At 38.5% G+C, this 16,782-nt stretch overlaps 1 protein-coding gene across 1 annotated transcript; it reads left to right on the forward strand.

Moving 5' to 3' along the window:
- Positions 1-478: 478 nt before the first annotated feature.
- Positions 479-16,687, forward strand: dapk3 (death-associated protein kinase 3). The gene is made up of 9 exons (XM_066695121.1): positions 479-596; positions 2,426-2,583; positions 4,455-4,815; positions 5,357-5,486; positions 6,377-6,425; positions 6,611-6,637; positions 8,227-8,379; positions 8,667-8,712; positions 11,448-16,687. Exons 2-9 carry the CDS (start codon positions 2,522-2,524, stop codon positions 11,976-11,978), a joined length of 1,359 nt encoding a protein of 452 aa, XP_066551218.1. The 5' UTR covers positions 479-596; positions 2,426-2,521; the 3' UTR covers positions 11,979-16,687.
- Positions 16,688-16,782: the final 95 nt, after the last annotated feature.

A 16,782-nucleotide genomic window follows, 5' to 3' on the forward strand; every position in this document is an offset into this window, starting at 1 on the left:
TGTTTGGAAATAAGCTCCATTATGTACTGAATTAATATGGTTGCATGTCCGTTAACACAGCTATATGTGTAAATGTATATTTCTATTAGTAGCAATTGCTTTTATTCCTTAATATATTGTCAGCATTATGTTCTTATTACAAATGCAATTGCGCAATAAGAATTCTGACATTTTGATTAATAATACAACTTCAGACTTCAAACCATCACCCATTAGCCTCAATAGTCTGCGGTTTTGGGGGGCGTTAATCTAATTGGCTCTTGGTCCTATTACTTTGCATCGATTGACGTACGCGACAGCCAACGGCGAGAGCTGCGCTTGTTGTAAACGTAGAGGACACGCCCCTTCTGCCCCGTATTACAGATTGAAGAAAATGAGTTCCGATTTCCGGAAGATTGACGTGCCGCTCTAACCACCGAGAAAGGCTGGCCCGAGTCCAGCCGAGTACCGGAACCAATGGGCGCTCGCCTTTTCCGGGGAAGGCGGGATTACGGCAGGTTGATGTCATTCCCGAATGATCCGAAGTGGAGTCGGAGTTGTGCTGCGGTGGACACGGACACACAGGAAGAGTGATGTGGAGCCCGTGAAAGGCTAATGTGAGTTTTCTTTTCTGTAACTTTTCTTTACTTTGGCACAGATGAAGATCTCACGTGTCAAATGTTTTTCGTAGGCCGATTGTGCTTGTGTTTGAAAATAATAATTAGCAATTCTCATTACCGTCCTGTTTGTGTGTGCTCTTTTTTTTAGGTGTAGCCAAAGTATATGAGAATAAAACACCCTTGCATAGTTTACATACAACCGATGTAATTAATGGAGGAGAGTGGTTGGCAGAGGGTATTTTAGGTTGAATGCCTTTCACGTTTCACCTGCGTGTACATTTAACTAAAACAATCCAACCAAATAATATGTTTGAATAATTCTCAATTTGTATTCGTGCCAATCGCTAATTTTACTACCCATATGGGTTTCTAGTGTAACTATGAGAATTAAACATGGCATCCTGATAAAGCTGCTGCTGCTGTAGCCCAGGTTTCTTCCCATGCTACTGCAGTACAGTGAGTTAAACGCCGCTTCCTCTTTAATGTATATAATATTTGTTCCTGACATTCTTGTGTCGACCCATGTACAGCCCGAAGTGTGCCAATTCAGTTTTACTTTGTGGTCCAGTGGGAAGTGGGGGTGGGGGTGGGGGGGACGAAAATGGTTAAAGAGACATTCTTTCGCATGGTTTGTTATGGGAAGGAGATGACGTCAGTAAGAAAGGTATGCAGAAAATTGTTCAAGGGTTCCTGAGAAGGACTACAGCGAGTTTCGGCTCATTTTAAGGAATTTCGAAATGGTCTCCAGTCCGAAACAAGGACAGGAACACAGTGGAGAGACGGTTTTATTAAGTAAGAGTAGAGTCCTAAATTAAATGTCTTCTCCTTGGGTTTCTGGATAGCACTTCGCACTGCTTGGATATTTGCTTCGTGTAACAGGACCTGGCTCTATGCTGTTTAGAAGTACTGAAAGATCCTGAATTCAGATCCACAAACGTCAGTCTCTTAATCCAACAATGCGGTTACTGCAGGTCAAATAGTGTATATAACCTTCAGCTCTTGTACTAACTTAATAGATTAGTCCAGATTAATACTCTGAGTTCAACACATAGTGTAACATATTATTGATGTCATTTGGAATTGATATGGGTTTGTAGTAGCCTATACAATGTAGTGTGCTAACCACTCAAATGAACACAATTAACAATTTACAATTATTAATTAACCATAGTTGTTTTCCTTTTCTTTAAGGGGTTTCAATTATTTACTGACTAGGAGAATAATGACAGATGGGATCATCCTGATTTGAAATTTAAACTACTTTAAAAAGTGTCTGACACATTCTCACAGGTGATGCAGTGAGGAGGATTGCGGCAAAAACACTTAGCTCTCCAGGTGACTGGATTCCTGAGTTGCAAGTTATGTAAATGACAACGCCTAGGCAGGGATGGGTCTGAATCTGAGGGCAGTTTATAACTTAGAAGTTAAGAAAGCTGTGATCAAGATCCAAGCTTTTTAGCCTTTATTATTATTATTATTTGTATTTCTTGGCAGACGCCCTTATCCAAATTACTTACAACATAAGCGCAATACAAAGTGCAAGAATACAGTTAAGTGTGTTAGTGCTCGTTCTCATAGAAGTTACTTATGTGTGCAATGGTTACTGCACAATGTGTTGTGTTTGACCAAGAGTAGGCAGCTTTGGCTTTTCAAGTCCAGTCTAGTCCCCTTCAAGTCTTATACCAACTTTTGTTTAATTCTATAAGAGATCTTCAGCAAAGGGGTTTGGTTAACGAATTAACTACTCACCAAGTGATGAAAGTATTGGTAACATCTAGGCTTAAATCCTCTAGCGGCCTATAAAATATGGGTTTCATGTCTCGCAGCTCCAAGACAACTTTGATAGAAGGCTCAAAGTGGAAGCAACAGCATTTTAACAGAGACTAAGACTTTGACTACAAGGATAGCCCTGTCTGGAAACCATGGCAGGCTTCAGGCAGGAGGATGTGGAGATCCATTATGAGATGGGAGAGGAGCTGGGGAGGTAAGAAGCAATCCTGTAAACTGTCTGATAATGTTTTGCCACACTAACGAATGCATCTAGAGCCAATGAGTTGTGAAATAAAACAGCATGCATGCATCCTACTGGTTTGTTGTATAGAAAACAAAATTGGGGAAGATTGGAAAATGACCGTAAGATTTATTTATAAAACTAAGATTGACTGCATATTTACAAAATCTACTGGGGTTTGACGTCAGTGGTGCATATTTGAGGTTATGCCATCTGACGCCGGAACTGGGTTTACTAGGATAGTTTTCTGTGTGCATTAGAATGGTATTGATAGGTTTTTTTTTCATGTGCTGTCATCAGGATCGCTTGGCAGCTTGTGCTAAAGTGAGTCATAACTGTCTGAAGTTCCTTTTACCACCGGAGTGCCAAATTCTCCTCATGTATTTGAGACTTCACATTGTGTGCCCAGTCAGACCCATAGTCTCATGCAGAGCTCTCTGACAGTCTGTTTGACTCATGAATGCCAGTATATGGGAAGCTTCAGTACCAAGCTTCTGAACCTGAGAAAAATAGTTCCTCTAAGTTTTAACAGAGACAGTGGTCTAATTTCTGCCTGTCTGAAATCCTCATAATGGAGTGACAAGTCAGAATATGATGTAATGTTTAAGAAGCTGTTTGGGCTTGCATCTGCAATTTACTTTCGGAGAAACATACACTTTACAACACCCCTATCTCGCCCAATGTAATTTTAGTGTCGGCATTAACATCTAACACTCCGAGTGACTGTACAACTACCTCATTGCTGTTACACAATGAAAAACCCTTAAGACAGCCATTGAAATGTTTAGGAAGTGTCTCAATTAAGATGACTCATTGCTACAGTGAACCAAAGCCAGATTCACTACCTTTATATGGAAGATCACCAAGTATCTGGAGAGTTTTTAGGTATGACATCACTGTTTCACTGTGTGTTTAGTCTCTGTGTGCTGTGCTGTTGGCAGAAGACTAGAAGATTAACTGAGTTTGTGGGGATGAGGGTACAGAATTTAAACTAGGTCACTCCAGAACCTTGGAAGAAGGAACACTCCGTACATATCCAAATGACGTCTGGCATACTTCTGTATTTACAAGGTCCCAATCCTAGCTGTGTTTATAATAATTGGAAAAAATGCATAGTATCTGAAACCCAGTAGGTCTACATTTTGTGGTTTATGCTGAACAACATGGGGAAATCATGAAGACTGTTTGAAAAGAGCTGATCACTTAAAAATAAATATTGATATATGAGATATTGATATATGATCCTCTACCAGGGCCTGATTTTTCAAGGCTTTTTCTCCATAATGTTATTTTCACAAGGATATCAAAATGTTACTGTTGCAATCTCTGGGCGATAAAGATTTGTGAACAAAATTTTTAAGATCAGTGTTGAATTAATACATTGTGTTCGGGAACATTGTGCTTCCCTTCAGCAAAATATATTAGCCTAACCACTTTTTTCTGTATAATAACGCACATAGGCCTAGTACATTTCAACTTTTATTTCTGACATGAGGAAGTGGATCATGCTGGTTTGGTTATCCTCACTTTACTTGAAGACATTTGCCTTCAAGTCTTTTCTGTTGAAATCCAGAGATGTGTGAGCTCTCTGACAAGTTCTAGGGACAAAATCCTAGTGTGTTGTATTACTTACCCCATTAAACCATGTATGCATTTGTTGAATATAGTATTTTATATTGTCTTCATTTTCCCCTTTGTAACATGATTTTTCCCCTCAGTGCTTCTGCTGGAAACAACACCCTGATAGAAATCGTGAAAGAAGCCAGGAAGCAATGGTTAGAGCTTGAGGCTCTTTGCCCTAATTCCACTGTTCTTTTCCTCCTCCACCTGTCTTTGTCCTTCAGTGGGCAGTTTGCCATTGTGAGGAAGTGCCGGGAGAAGAGTTCGGGGACGGAGTATGCCGCTAAATTCATCAAGAAAAGGCGTCTGTCGTCCAGCCGGCGTGGGGTGAGCCGCGAGGAGATCGAACGCGAGGTCAACATCCTCCGCGAGATCCAGCACCCCAACATCATCACCCTGCACGACATCTTTGAGAACAAGACGGACGTCATCCTTATCCTGGAGCTGGTGTCCGGTGGGGAGCTCTTTGACTTCCTGGCTGAGAAGGAGTCCCTGACAGAGGAGGAGGCCACCCAGTTCCTGAAGCAGATCCTTGATGGGGTCCACTATCTGCACTCCAAGCGCATCGCCCACTTCGACCTCAAGGTAAGCTGCTCTCACAGTTTCCAGGACCACGGGGCATTAGGTATGATGAGTCATCGTCCTCCATTTGCAGGCTAGCAAGTCTTTGTGAGTGAAAGTGAGCAGCCCATAATGAAACCAAAATCAACAGAGAATAAATTGTCAATATTCAAGATGTTAGGTATTACCTCACTTTTCACTAATGTAAGTAAAGACTAAGACTTCCAAGGCTTCAGTCAATACTCAGAAGAATATTTCTTACTATTTGGAATACAATCAAGTGATATATCTTTTTCTCATATTTAAGAAATTCAATTATTTAGAATAACCTTCAGTTAAATTGCATGTCACATTAGAGGGAACTACATTTTTGTGGGGGTTCAACTACTTCTGTTGGCATCAGCATCTTCGTCTGTGGTTTCCTAATCGCCATTGGATTGGGCATGCTTAGTTGCTTTTAACACCAAAGTAATCCACCAGGGTACAAAGTGATCAGATTTAACTAATAGAACAGTGGTGCCTATGTTTCAAACCTTTTTCTTCAACTGGTTTACTTGTGTTTCAGCCTGAAAATATAATGCTCTTGGACAAAAATGTCCCGAATCCCCGGATCAAGCTGATTGACTTTGGGATTGCCCACCAGATCAAGGCAGGCAATGAGTTCAAGAACATCTTTGGGACCCCGGAGTTTGTCGGTATAGACCTAGCTTCCTTCCTATTATTTAACATCTAATTTCAGGTGTTGTAGGTGCTTGGGGTTTGTACGAAACCTTTCCCTAAACACAGAATTATTTACAACTAGAAGTTGCGTGCAACTTTGAAGGCTTCCAAGCTGTATTGGTAGGTTTCAGATTTTAGCAGGCATATGTAGTTTAAGTGCTTGTGTTATTAAATGTGTACATTTCAATTTCAATCCGATGTACTATACATTTGAGATTTTCATTCTTGTCATTTGAGGTGTGTATTTCAATCTCAGAGGACTTGATTGCATGCTTCAATTATGTAAGGTACAACTGTATTTTTCACTTTGTGCAGGGAAGCCTAATAAATGCATTGATGAGTGATGAGTGAGTGAGTGAGTGATTGAGTGATTTTTGTAGTGCCATTTCCTGGGTTCAAACTTCTGTATTTCAAAGGAGGAACCTTGAGGCATCCCTCTCCCTTGTCAATTAATGCTAGAAAATCAGTCTTACAGTTTCTCACCTATATACATAATGGATATGATTTCATAAGCAGAATCGCTGAATTAATTTAGAAGAGTTCTACCAGGTTGTTTCTGCAAAGTGCCTGAGATATTGCTATGGGTAGAAATGTCAATAGACATTAAGTACAGGAAAAACTAGTATTTAATACTTATAAATCTTTTAAATACAGAGCTTAAAATGAGAATCTCATTAAACATTTTTCTTTAAGGGGACCCCTTAGGAATATATATTTTGAATATCTTGTTTAAAATGTTTATGGCACTGATTTCTGTTGTCACCCTTTTGTGTAATGTAGTCCGTGATGAAAAGTAATCTGGGTAAAGGTTAATAATTAATGCTAAAACTTATTTTTTGTTAATTGTTTGATCTTCTTTTTCCAGCTCCAGAAATCGTCAACTATGAACCTCTTGGTTTAGAAGCAGACATGTGGTGAGTTTTTGTTTTCAAGATGACAATTTGGTCCATACTTGCTAAGCTCTGAACAATGTTGCATGCATTTTTTTTTATTTTTTTTTATTTTTTTAATTAACCATCCCAGCAGACTGATCCGTGTTGCCTAAAATTAATGACATTGAATTAAACTTCTAAAATTATCACATTGTTTCCCCCTCTAGGAGCATTGGAGTCATCACGTACATCCTGTAAGTAATAATTAACATTAATTGACTTTCATCAAATTAACATAACAAGTGCAATCTTAAAAAGTGAATGTGAATTTAGACCCCTTCCAATTAACTAGGGCTGCAGCTATCGATTATTATGATAATTGATTATTCTATATATTAAACGGTCAGTTATTCGAATAATCACAACAGTTTTTCCATGCATTCTTATGGGGTCCTGGTGCCAACATGGCATCCTGTACTCAAGTTCACCGAACTCTGTAAATACAGGGCTCTTGACTACCAAAAAAAAACTTACAGCAGGGGCTTGCCCTGAGGAGGACAAGACATTTTAAATCACACTTAACCACTTCAACTCCAGATGAAAAAACAAAAACCCTTCCCAGGCCCTCATTTTTAAAAGAATGATAATAATTTAATGCCTGAAATTGCTTTAAAATGTAAATGTATGATGAATGAACTACAAAATAAATTATCATTGTGTTTTTCATTACCCCTTTATGCTCCTGTGTACTACATATTCATGAATAATGAACTTTTGTAATAAAAACAATACACTACAATTAAAATATATTAAACCATACATTGAAACACGAATATTACGCAATACACTGGAACTCATTTGAAAATAATAAACAATACACTGAAAGGCAAATGAAGATGATGCACTGAAACACTATAATAAACAATTAACCATACTTATCAATTAAAACTCACTCTCTACCAAATCGGTACCATCAGCGGCTTGTTCCATGCACTGTATTATTGCACTTTGTATTGCTTTTATATTTTGTAAGTCACCCTGGACAAGGGCATCTGCTAAGAAATAAATAATAATAATGTCTTGAAATGTTCAATACAACAAGCTTGGAAGGATGGGCTAGAGATGTGCTACAGGGCTCTGCGCAAACGCTGCTTCATTGCCTGTTTTCTGAATGTATCTCGGAAGAGCAATGTATAGCTCTTGCTAAAAACTAAATAAACTACAACTAATAAAAAACTAGCAATAATATAAAACTATTCATATGCTTGTCAAAGTTGAATGGATTGCAGCAATAGACGGAAGACTTCTAGATGCACACAGGTACATGAAGGCTCTAAACAACATGCGTTACGAACATGGCATGATCACAGTCCCCGGCTTTCACTTCGCAATTCTACAGGATCATCACTGGCTTTTGGAATGACCCGAAACTACATTGTACTGAGAGTTTTCATTTGACGTGTGTGTGTGCATCATGGTATTGAGTGGTTAAATGCTCAGTCCTGTTGTCCACCGTAGGGCACAGTCTACAAATCTAAAATTTTACGTAGAATTTGACATGCCTGAAACATGCACATAACGTGTCATCCATCGCGGCGCACGTATGCTTTTCTGAAAATAGCCCATACAGGACTGCCAAAAAAATACTGCTAAAACATGATCATGACCCTTTTTCCCTAAAAACTATGGTTCAGCGTCATACCAGATGGTCTGAGGAGACGTGTGAAGTCTGTAATATGATTTACAGTTAAGATGTATTTATTTTGAAAGAATGATGGATACAAAAGCTCACTGAAGGCTGTGATTGCTCATCCGGTGGTTTTTGTTTTTTGGTCTGCCTTAGGCTCAGTGGTGCTTCCCCTTTTCTGGGCGAGACCAAGCAGGAGACTCTGACCAACATTTCGGCTGTCAACTATGATTTCGACGAGGAATACTTCAGCAACACCAGTGAGCTGGCCAAAGACTTCATCCGCAGACTGCTAGTGAAGGACCCAAAGTAAGCATGTACTTCAGTTCAATTCAGTGCATTCTCTTTATAGAAGTTTATTATAATTATCATTTAGTTCCTTTTCAGGAAAATGTATGGACACTTTTCAAAGGAAATTGAAATCTAATCCCTTACATACCACCTATATTATGTTCTTGTGTTCTTGTTCCAATTCTGACACAGTTCTAGCTTCATCAAAGGAGCTGTCTCTTGACATGAATTCTTGACTAACAGGGACTTCTGAAGCAATAAAAAAAGGAAATACTTCCCCCCCCCCCCCCCCCTCTGCATTTCAGAAAGCGAATGACGATTGATGATAGTCTCCAGCATCCTTGGATTAAGGTGAGTGGTATCTTCCTGTCTCTCTGACAGTATTTTTCAGAATGGCTTTTTTCTGTCAATTTGTTTTACTCCCGCTGAGATCAGAAATTTTGACATCTAAAAGAAATGGCCTCAAAGAAACTTGCTTTATCATTAAATTAGCACGCAGACCCTAAGGAATACTAAAACTGCGCAATGACTTCCACCCACGTTTAGGTTGATTCTCATCACAACTGACTGTAAAAAAAGCTTTTTTTGTATTTATACTACTCATCTTGTTTATGCAATCTGAAATGATGACAGATGTGGCATTTTGGCTACACAATTGTTGCTTTGTTGTGTGTATGACTGCTTATGACAAAAATGTTTTGAGTAAGTCCCATTTCATCTTTGTACCAAGCTCAGACATGCTTGGATTAACGCAAGTGACAATATAAGCATCTTGTGACCAAATGAGGGGGATTTATGATTTACAATACTTTCAAATGTGTGCCATGAGCTTAAATAATTGAACTTGGTCTGAAGTCTAGTCTGAATCTTTGCATTTTCTGGTAATTCTTTTGAGAAATTATATATTTTATGCACTTACTAAAAAATATTATATATTTATTGTTAATTGGATCAATTAAAAATGAACACAAAATTGTACTAGTTATCAGTATGCTCTAGGGCTGCAACAAACTATTATTTTGATAATCGACTAATCTAATGATTATTAGAATGATTAGTCGACTAATCATCTATTTTTTTCACTGATTAATCAGTAGGATTTGAATGATTATTCAGCTTTTGCAATTTGTTAAAACAAGGAAATCACTTCAGCTTTTGAAAATAATCTTTTTATTGCACTTTGAGCCAACTGAACCAGCCAATCTCTTTTTGTCCAATTTTGTCCAACTCAAATCACAAATGCTTTGTTGCTTTAAATCTAAATAAAAAAATACAAATAAACAGTCAGGTTGTATTACAGACAAAAAAAATGTAGGAATGTAAACAAATCTCTATTAAATTAGGCAGCAGCATTAAGAGCTTCATTTGTAAGACAACAGGGTTCTGTTCAATGAAAAACAGTATTTTGTTCAAATAAGCAAATTAAAATGAAGAAAGGTCGGCATATCAACATGCTCACATGACAAGCTTGCTCTTTTTTGTGAGCAAATGTTTCCTGCAGCAGAGAATATCCGTTCTGCTGGAGTGGATGTGGCGGGAATGCAAAGAAAAGATCTTGCAAGCTTTGATAGGTTAGGGAAACGCCCCCCATTTTCCTTCCACCAACCTAGGGGATCTACTTTTTTTGGGTATTTGTGATTCTGAGTAGTACATCTGTACTTGTTTTCTCACCACCTGAATCTTTTCATCATGGTGGGAGTTCTCCTCTTCACTGAGGCTGTCTGTGTCAGACCTGGAGGAGGTTTTCTAGCATTGACTGGCAGATCGAGTTTAGCCCGGCAACGAGAGCAGGGTGCAACATGTGCGCTTGCCCATTAAAGTGTCTTATGGTTATGTTGATTTATTCTGTGTCAGTTCACTCTCCTCCATGTCCATCTGTGTTTCTGATGCACATTTCTCACCTGCATCCGGCACGGGTGGAAGAACCGGGAAGAACGCAAAGCGTCATCCAAATGATGAAAAATACTGCCGTAAAGAATGTGATTTGCAACACAACGATAAACGATAGAGCATAATATGAAATGATAGACGTTTTTCTATCGTCATATCGCACAGCCCTAAATACCGTGTAATGCATTTTTATCAGCTGGTGTCGCTAACTGGCCATCTTGCTTAGTTCCAGCTGGAGCACACTCCCCTCTCACCGTTTCCATCTCCTCTGGTGCCAGGATGTTGCTGCATGCGCGTTGTGCTCCCATGGAAAGCAAGTTCCACCTTGCACGCATTACAGATGACAGCATTTTTTGTTTGAACTTCAGTGCAACTTTCCCACCCGCAACTTGTTCTGCTCTGTTTGCATGCTGACATTTTAGCGCTGTTTTCTTCTATTGGATTACATACGGGAGGGCTGCATTACAGTGTAGCGCTACAGCGCCGCACTGGTCAAATCACGTTATTGCAGGCACTTAAAATAGGTCCTATGAAATCAAACGACTTGTCGACAACAAAAATATTTGTCGACAATTTTTTATTGTCGACTAATCGTTTCAGCCCTAGTATGCTCCAAGTGATGGAGTTTACTGACTAATGCTGCATTCAGGTGCTCACTGGAAAACCGTACGTACCCTCTTTTCATGAGGTAAATGCGACTTCAGTCCATTCGAGTGACGGCCAAAAATTTGGAGCGAAATATGGAAATCGGAGACCATGGAGATCTGACAAAAGATTATTCTGTTGCTGCCAATGTGTTTTAAGAAGCACATCTGTTTTGCTTTCCATTCAATGTAGGAAAATGCATTTGGTAGGCCTAAATGTTTTGTTTTCATGTTTATAGGCTAAATTCACGTTTACCATGGAAATATTTAGCTCTGTGTATTGTCACTATACCATATTCCTATGCCATTTTCACTGTTCTTGTCATAATAAATTAGGTCTATACTGAAGGGTGAAAGGTCGTGAAGTACGTCACATATTGTAAACTCATGTATCATCCAGAATCTAGAGTTTCCCACTTGTAGTGCAAATTTACATTTGTGATTTCCTAGTTTCCGATACCACCCCAATGCAGCATAAGCTTCTATATAAGATTAATAATTTGTTTTGTAGACCTATAGACAGGGAAGTAACCTATATTCCTCTCATATCAGGTGATCAAGCGACGCAACGTGCGGCAGGAGGAAAGCGGCAGGAAGACGGAGCGGCGGCGGCTCAAGACCACACGGCTGAAGGAGTACACCATCAAGTCGCACTCCAGCATGCCGCCCAACAACACCTACGTCAACTTCGAGCGCTTCTCCCAGGTCATGGAGGAGATCATGGCAGCTGAGGAGGGCCTCAAGCAGCTGGAGCGCAATCAGCGCTCCTGCCAGGAGGATGTGGCCGCCCTGCTCTCCATCTACGAGGAGAAGGAGACCTGGTACAAGGAGGAGAACGAGAGTATCGAGGGAGACCTGGGCTTCATCCGCCAGGAGCTGCAGCGCACCCAGGCCCAACGGCGGCAAAGCCAGGATGAGGTGCGCGCCGCCCTGCAGTCCGCCAATGCCCTCAAGCGCCGTTTCGGACGTCTGGAGAACCGCTACGAGGTGCTGGCCGAGCAGGTGGCCTCCGAGGTCCGCTGGGTGGAGGAGCTGGTGAGATCCATGGCCCCAGAGAAACCCCAGGGAACTGTGCTGCGCTGAACATGCACCCCCCCTTCCACTGCATTCCCCCTATTCCCCTCATACACATCTTTTGCTTTAAACAACAACTTCAGTTCCCTTAGATCACATGGGATGGAAATATGTCTCCCACTATGGTGCCATTCCAGATTTGTTTAGCCTCCTGTTTCTCGGCTAAATCTCACACCTGTGGGTATTTCACGTTCTTTACCATATTTGGGAGAAAATGCACAGATGTCAATGCCAAATTGTATTTTTTTTTTTTTAAATGCTTTACTTTTTAATTAGTAATTTTAAATGTGCAACTCGGTGAAGTTAGAATGGACCACACATTAACCCATTATGAACCTTGTATCCATCCCTTGCACTGGGAGTAATCAAATAGCCAGGTTTCCCATCCATTTCCCATGCAGGGTTTTGGTGGAGGCAGGTGGTTAACTGTCTGATTGATGACTGACTGGTCATCATTAATTCCCACGTTGCCTCACTGAGTCCTGCACTGGAATAAGTTGGGAGCACCAGCAATTGATACCCCCTGATTGTACATGGCAAAAGACAAGATTAGTTAATTTTCCTAAAGAGCAGCATGTGCCACTTGCCGATTCTGCACAGCAATTCACACTGCAGCCACTCATTCCACAACACTTTTTAAATGGTGCACAAATTCAGATGCCTCAGTGCAGCAATATGAATGAGGAATCCAACTTCACCACCTTTTAAGTGCATAGTTCAGTTCACAACACTGAAGCAAGGTAGCAGCACTGTGGGTTAAAACTTTTAGAGTACATGTTATTTTATTTATATAAAATAAGCTGGGACTCCACAAGGGTATATTTTTTTTCGGTTTGGGAAGCTGGAAAGTATCAGAGTATTGCTTTACTTTATTTACTTTTCACTTAAGTTCTTGAACAAACTTGTGTTGTCTGTGTTTGTTTGGTTGTTTGTCTTTAAAAAAACCGATATGGAACTAAATGCTTTAATAATCTTCTGAATGGAATTAGTCAAATCGGAGATGAACGAGTCTCCTGAAAATGGTAGAAATTCAAAGTGAAATGGATTTGATAAATTTGAAGATTTGAACTTTCATGTTTAAATATCCAGCACTGACAGTTGGAGAGGGTTTGTTGTTTATTGTCCAAGTCCCTTCATAAGGAATTGTCATCTCTATCTTACCTTGCTCATTTTCAATTTAAAAGCTTTAAACTCAGACAGTAGAGTTTGAATTCAATTAAGAAACATTCACTTTTTTGTATTAATGTTCACATGGCTTAGACTTGGATTGCATTTCTTATCAACATAGTAATCTTTACTCAGTTCTGCATAGCATAGAAAGTGATGACAAGAAGCATCATGATTTACTACCAGATGTAAAACTCAACTAAAGTGCTTTGTCCTGAGTAGTCCTGCTCTCGTTTGTTCTGATCTGTGACAGCTGTTGTTTGTTTCAGTACTGTATCATAAGTGCTAATGATTTAGGTTAAATTATATTTGTAAATACTACAGGGAATTGCCTGAAAAGAAGCTATGACATCCTTCTGGATGAAAAGCATCCTATGAATTCAAGTAACTGTTTATCACAAAGGACTGTGTAACTGCATAATCTAGTTATCTAGTTAATCGGTATTGTGATTTTGTTTGCCCTGTGTTAATGGTATGGCACATGAGTGCTCCACTTTGCAAGTTTGTTTTTCTGGTGACTTGGCCACTGTAGAAAAGCCTATATTTTTTTATTAAGCAACACAGAGTGTGTTCTTATTGAAATTGAGATCTTGATACCACAGGAGCCTAAGAATGTATTCCTGAGCTCTAACTGAAAGTTGTTGTTTTTTCTATAAGGCTATGGGAAAGCATTAATGGGCCAAATTAATCGTTTGTAATTACAAATGCATTATTCATATTCTTATAAACCCTTAATCCATTGTTTCAGGCAGTGTTCGAAGTACGTCCATTACTGTCGCCTTGCAGCTTTATTTCAAGTCCTATAATAGTTACAATGTCCTAAAGTCATCTGTGAATGCCAGGGGCCTGCATTTTGTTCAGGTCTTTGTCTTAAGGGTTTGTAATTATTTGTCCAGAGGTCTTTGAATTCGCAGATGGTATGTGGGAACTAATTTTTATTTCATGTTAGATGCAATACCTTAGGGTTGTTTTAACTTTCCAGCTGCTGTTTTAATATTGTACCACAAGCATGATCTTAAAAATGAATATCGGTAAGTGCTCACAATGTCTATGCCTAGGTTTTCTCCTCGCAGATTTGAAACCTGTTCAGAATTCAAAGACGTTTGATGCTTAGTTTTAACACCTTAACTTTCCAACTGCCGAAAGGGAAGAGCACCACTGCAAATGGATTAATGCCATACAATATTAATCCCATCAAAAGAAAAACATTTGTTTTTAGTATTTTTCATTTGCTCATATAATAATCAATAAGCATATCAAATTCTCCAAAGGTGCATGTGTTTTTTTTTTTACCAATTTGACAACATGCACAATATATTAAGAGGATGTAGTTTTAGGTTTGATACCAACTGCCTAAGAAGAAAATGTAAAATATTAGAGAGGTTAATTCTGCAAATAACAGAATCTGCAAAACTGATTTTAAAAGCTAAGTACATTGTTGCAGTATTTTTTTTAGCTGACAAAAGGAGCACACATTCATGCTATATATTTGTATAGTCTTAAACAAATGTTTTACCTGCATGTATAAGCTTAAGCTTTTTTTTTCTTTTTTACCGCCATACTATAACAGAGACCAGTGTTCCATAGTACAGTATTGATCTATGAATAGCATGCTGTTGCACTACTGGTTTAAAGCAGTAGTTTAGGGTGGTGTGTGTATATGTTCATATATGTAGCTAGGATGTGCAATCGAATGCATTTTAAAAGGTGTGCGCTTTTTCATGCAATTGCTCAAAATACAGACGTACAGTGATAACGTCTGGGAAGGAGCAATGATGAGATATGTGAACATTTAAGAACATTTATATTCCTCTTCAATCACTTATGTACTGTGATCCAGTCTCACCCAAAGCATATATATACTGTACTAGCTTTATATCCGTGAAGTATTTTAAGTACAATTTGCAATGATACGTCAAGTTTTCTTCTGATTTTATTTGCAATAAATGAAGAATGCTTTATGTATAGCAGAACATTATATTTTTTCTTTTTCAGACAAATGGAAAAGTGAAATGTTCCAAGGCATATTACTCATGCCATTCATTTCATAATGGCAAAGTAAGTTATGTACTCTTATAGATAGTGGTCATCTTATTTTATGGATTCTTAAAGTGGATTCATAGCAAACCTCACACAAACTCAAATTATATGTTGATATATGATAAGACTGTTTAAGCATCATCTATTTTGTTTCGTTGCATTCACAGAATCTAATGTATTCAAGGCACTAGTGCTTGAACTTTAATTGTAGGCTGCTTTTCTGTAGCTTGTTTAAGACTTACAAAACAGTAGAGTTTATAGCAGTTAGGCATTTGTGGTAAAGATTTATTTTACTTGAAACAGCTTGGAGTTGTTTTTTTGGTTTTGGTCCAGAACATTCTAATGACTTGCTGCCTTCTTCAGTAAGGATTAAAAACCAAAAAACATTAAACTCTCTTCAGTATCATAAGAAGGTGTGCATGTGGTCTAAGCCCTTCTGTGTAGCTGAGGGGTTGTAGCAGTAAGCTTTGTTTGTTGCCAGTTCCATAGTGTATAAAACAAAGGTCTGTGTGTATATATATTTATATTAAAAAGAAAAAAAAAAAAGAATACCTTAATGTATATAGTATAACCACTGTCCCTGATTTGATCAAGTAGAATGTTTTTTTGAATGGCAAGAGTTATATTGCCAAACCTGTTGGGTATTAATGCATTTATTGCGATCCGGTGTAAATATGCAGAGCTTTGATGTAGAACTCAAGCAAAGATGATTTAAGATCTGCAGATAACACCATGTTATTTGCAGTGTGGAAGCAATCTGATTACAGACAGGCAATTATTTTCAAGTTCTCTCATGCTCTCGGGTAAAGCACAGGCGCTTTACCCGAGAGCATGAGAGAACTTGAAAATAAGTTCATTGGGATGCAATTCAGGAAAACGTGGAGGGGAGCTCAGGATCTTTTTGTTTTTTTTGTTTTTAATTTCTTCTCTTAAGCTTTGCCTGTAAAATGACCGTATTGCTGTATCCATATCTGACTTCCCACACAGACATCTTCCCTTTCCTCATAACTTATTTTTAACTGCTGCTCAAAAGCTGTTGAGTGCACACTTGTGAATTATACACAAAACTATCTGCATGAACTTAATTCAAACTTTTAGATTATACATGTGTGTGTGTGTGTATGTATGTATATGTGTGTGTGTGTGTGTGTTTGTATATATATATATATATATATATATATATATATAATGTGTGTGTATATATATATGTATAGTCTATATATAAATGTATGTATGTCTATATATATGAAAAGCTTCTTCTAGTCATTGCCTTCTTTTGTATGTGACATTTACTTAAGGAGACTTCCACATCATTCCACGAGTTCAAAACAGTCTTAATTATATGTATCATTCCGCTTTTAAAGACACTTTATACTGTCGCAGTGTCCTCATTAGCTTATATGAAGACTATGTATTACTGTATTTATGCCTTTTTAATGCCATTACCTTTTTATAACGCTTATGAGTTTACTTTTTTTTTTTTTTTTTTTTAATAAAATGATCTCCAAGTACTTCTATGGCATTTTCATTTCAACAAGAAAATGAGCCTTGAGCATTGCCTTAAATCTAACTAAATACCATCCCTTGCATTTGGAGTTATGGCTTA

This window comes from Amia ocellicauda, chromosome 22 (genome assembly GCF_036373705.1).
Source record: "Amia ocellicauda isolate fAmiCal2 chromosome 22, fAmiCal2.hap1, whole genome shotgun sequence".
In the NCBI taxonomy this organism is placed as follows: Eukaryota; Metazoa; Chordata; class Actinopteri; order Amiiformes; family Amiidae; genus Amia; species Amia ocellicauda.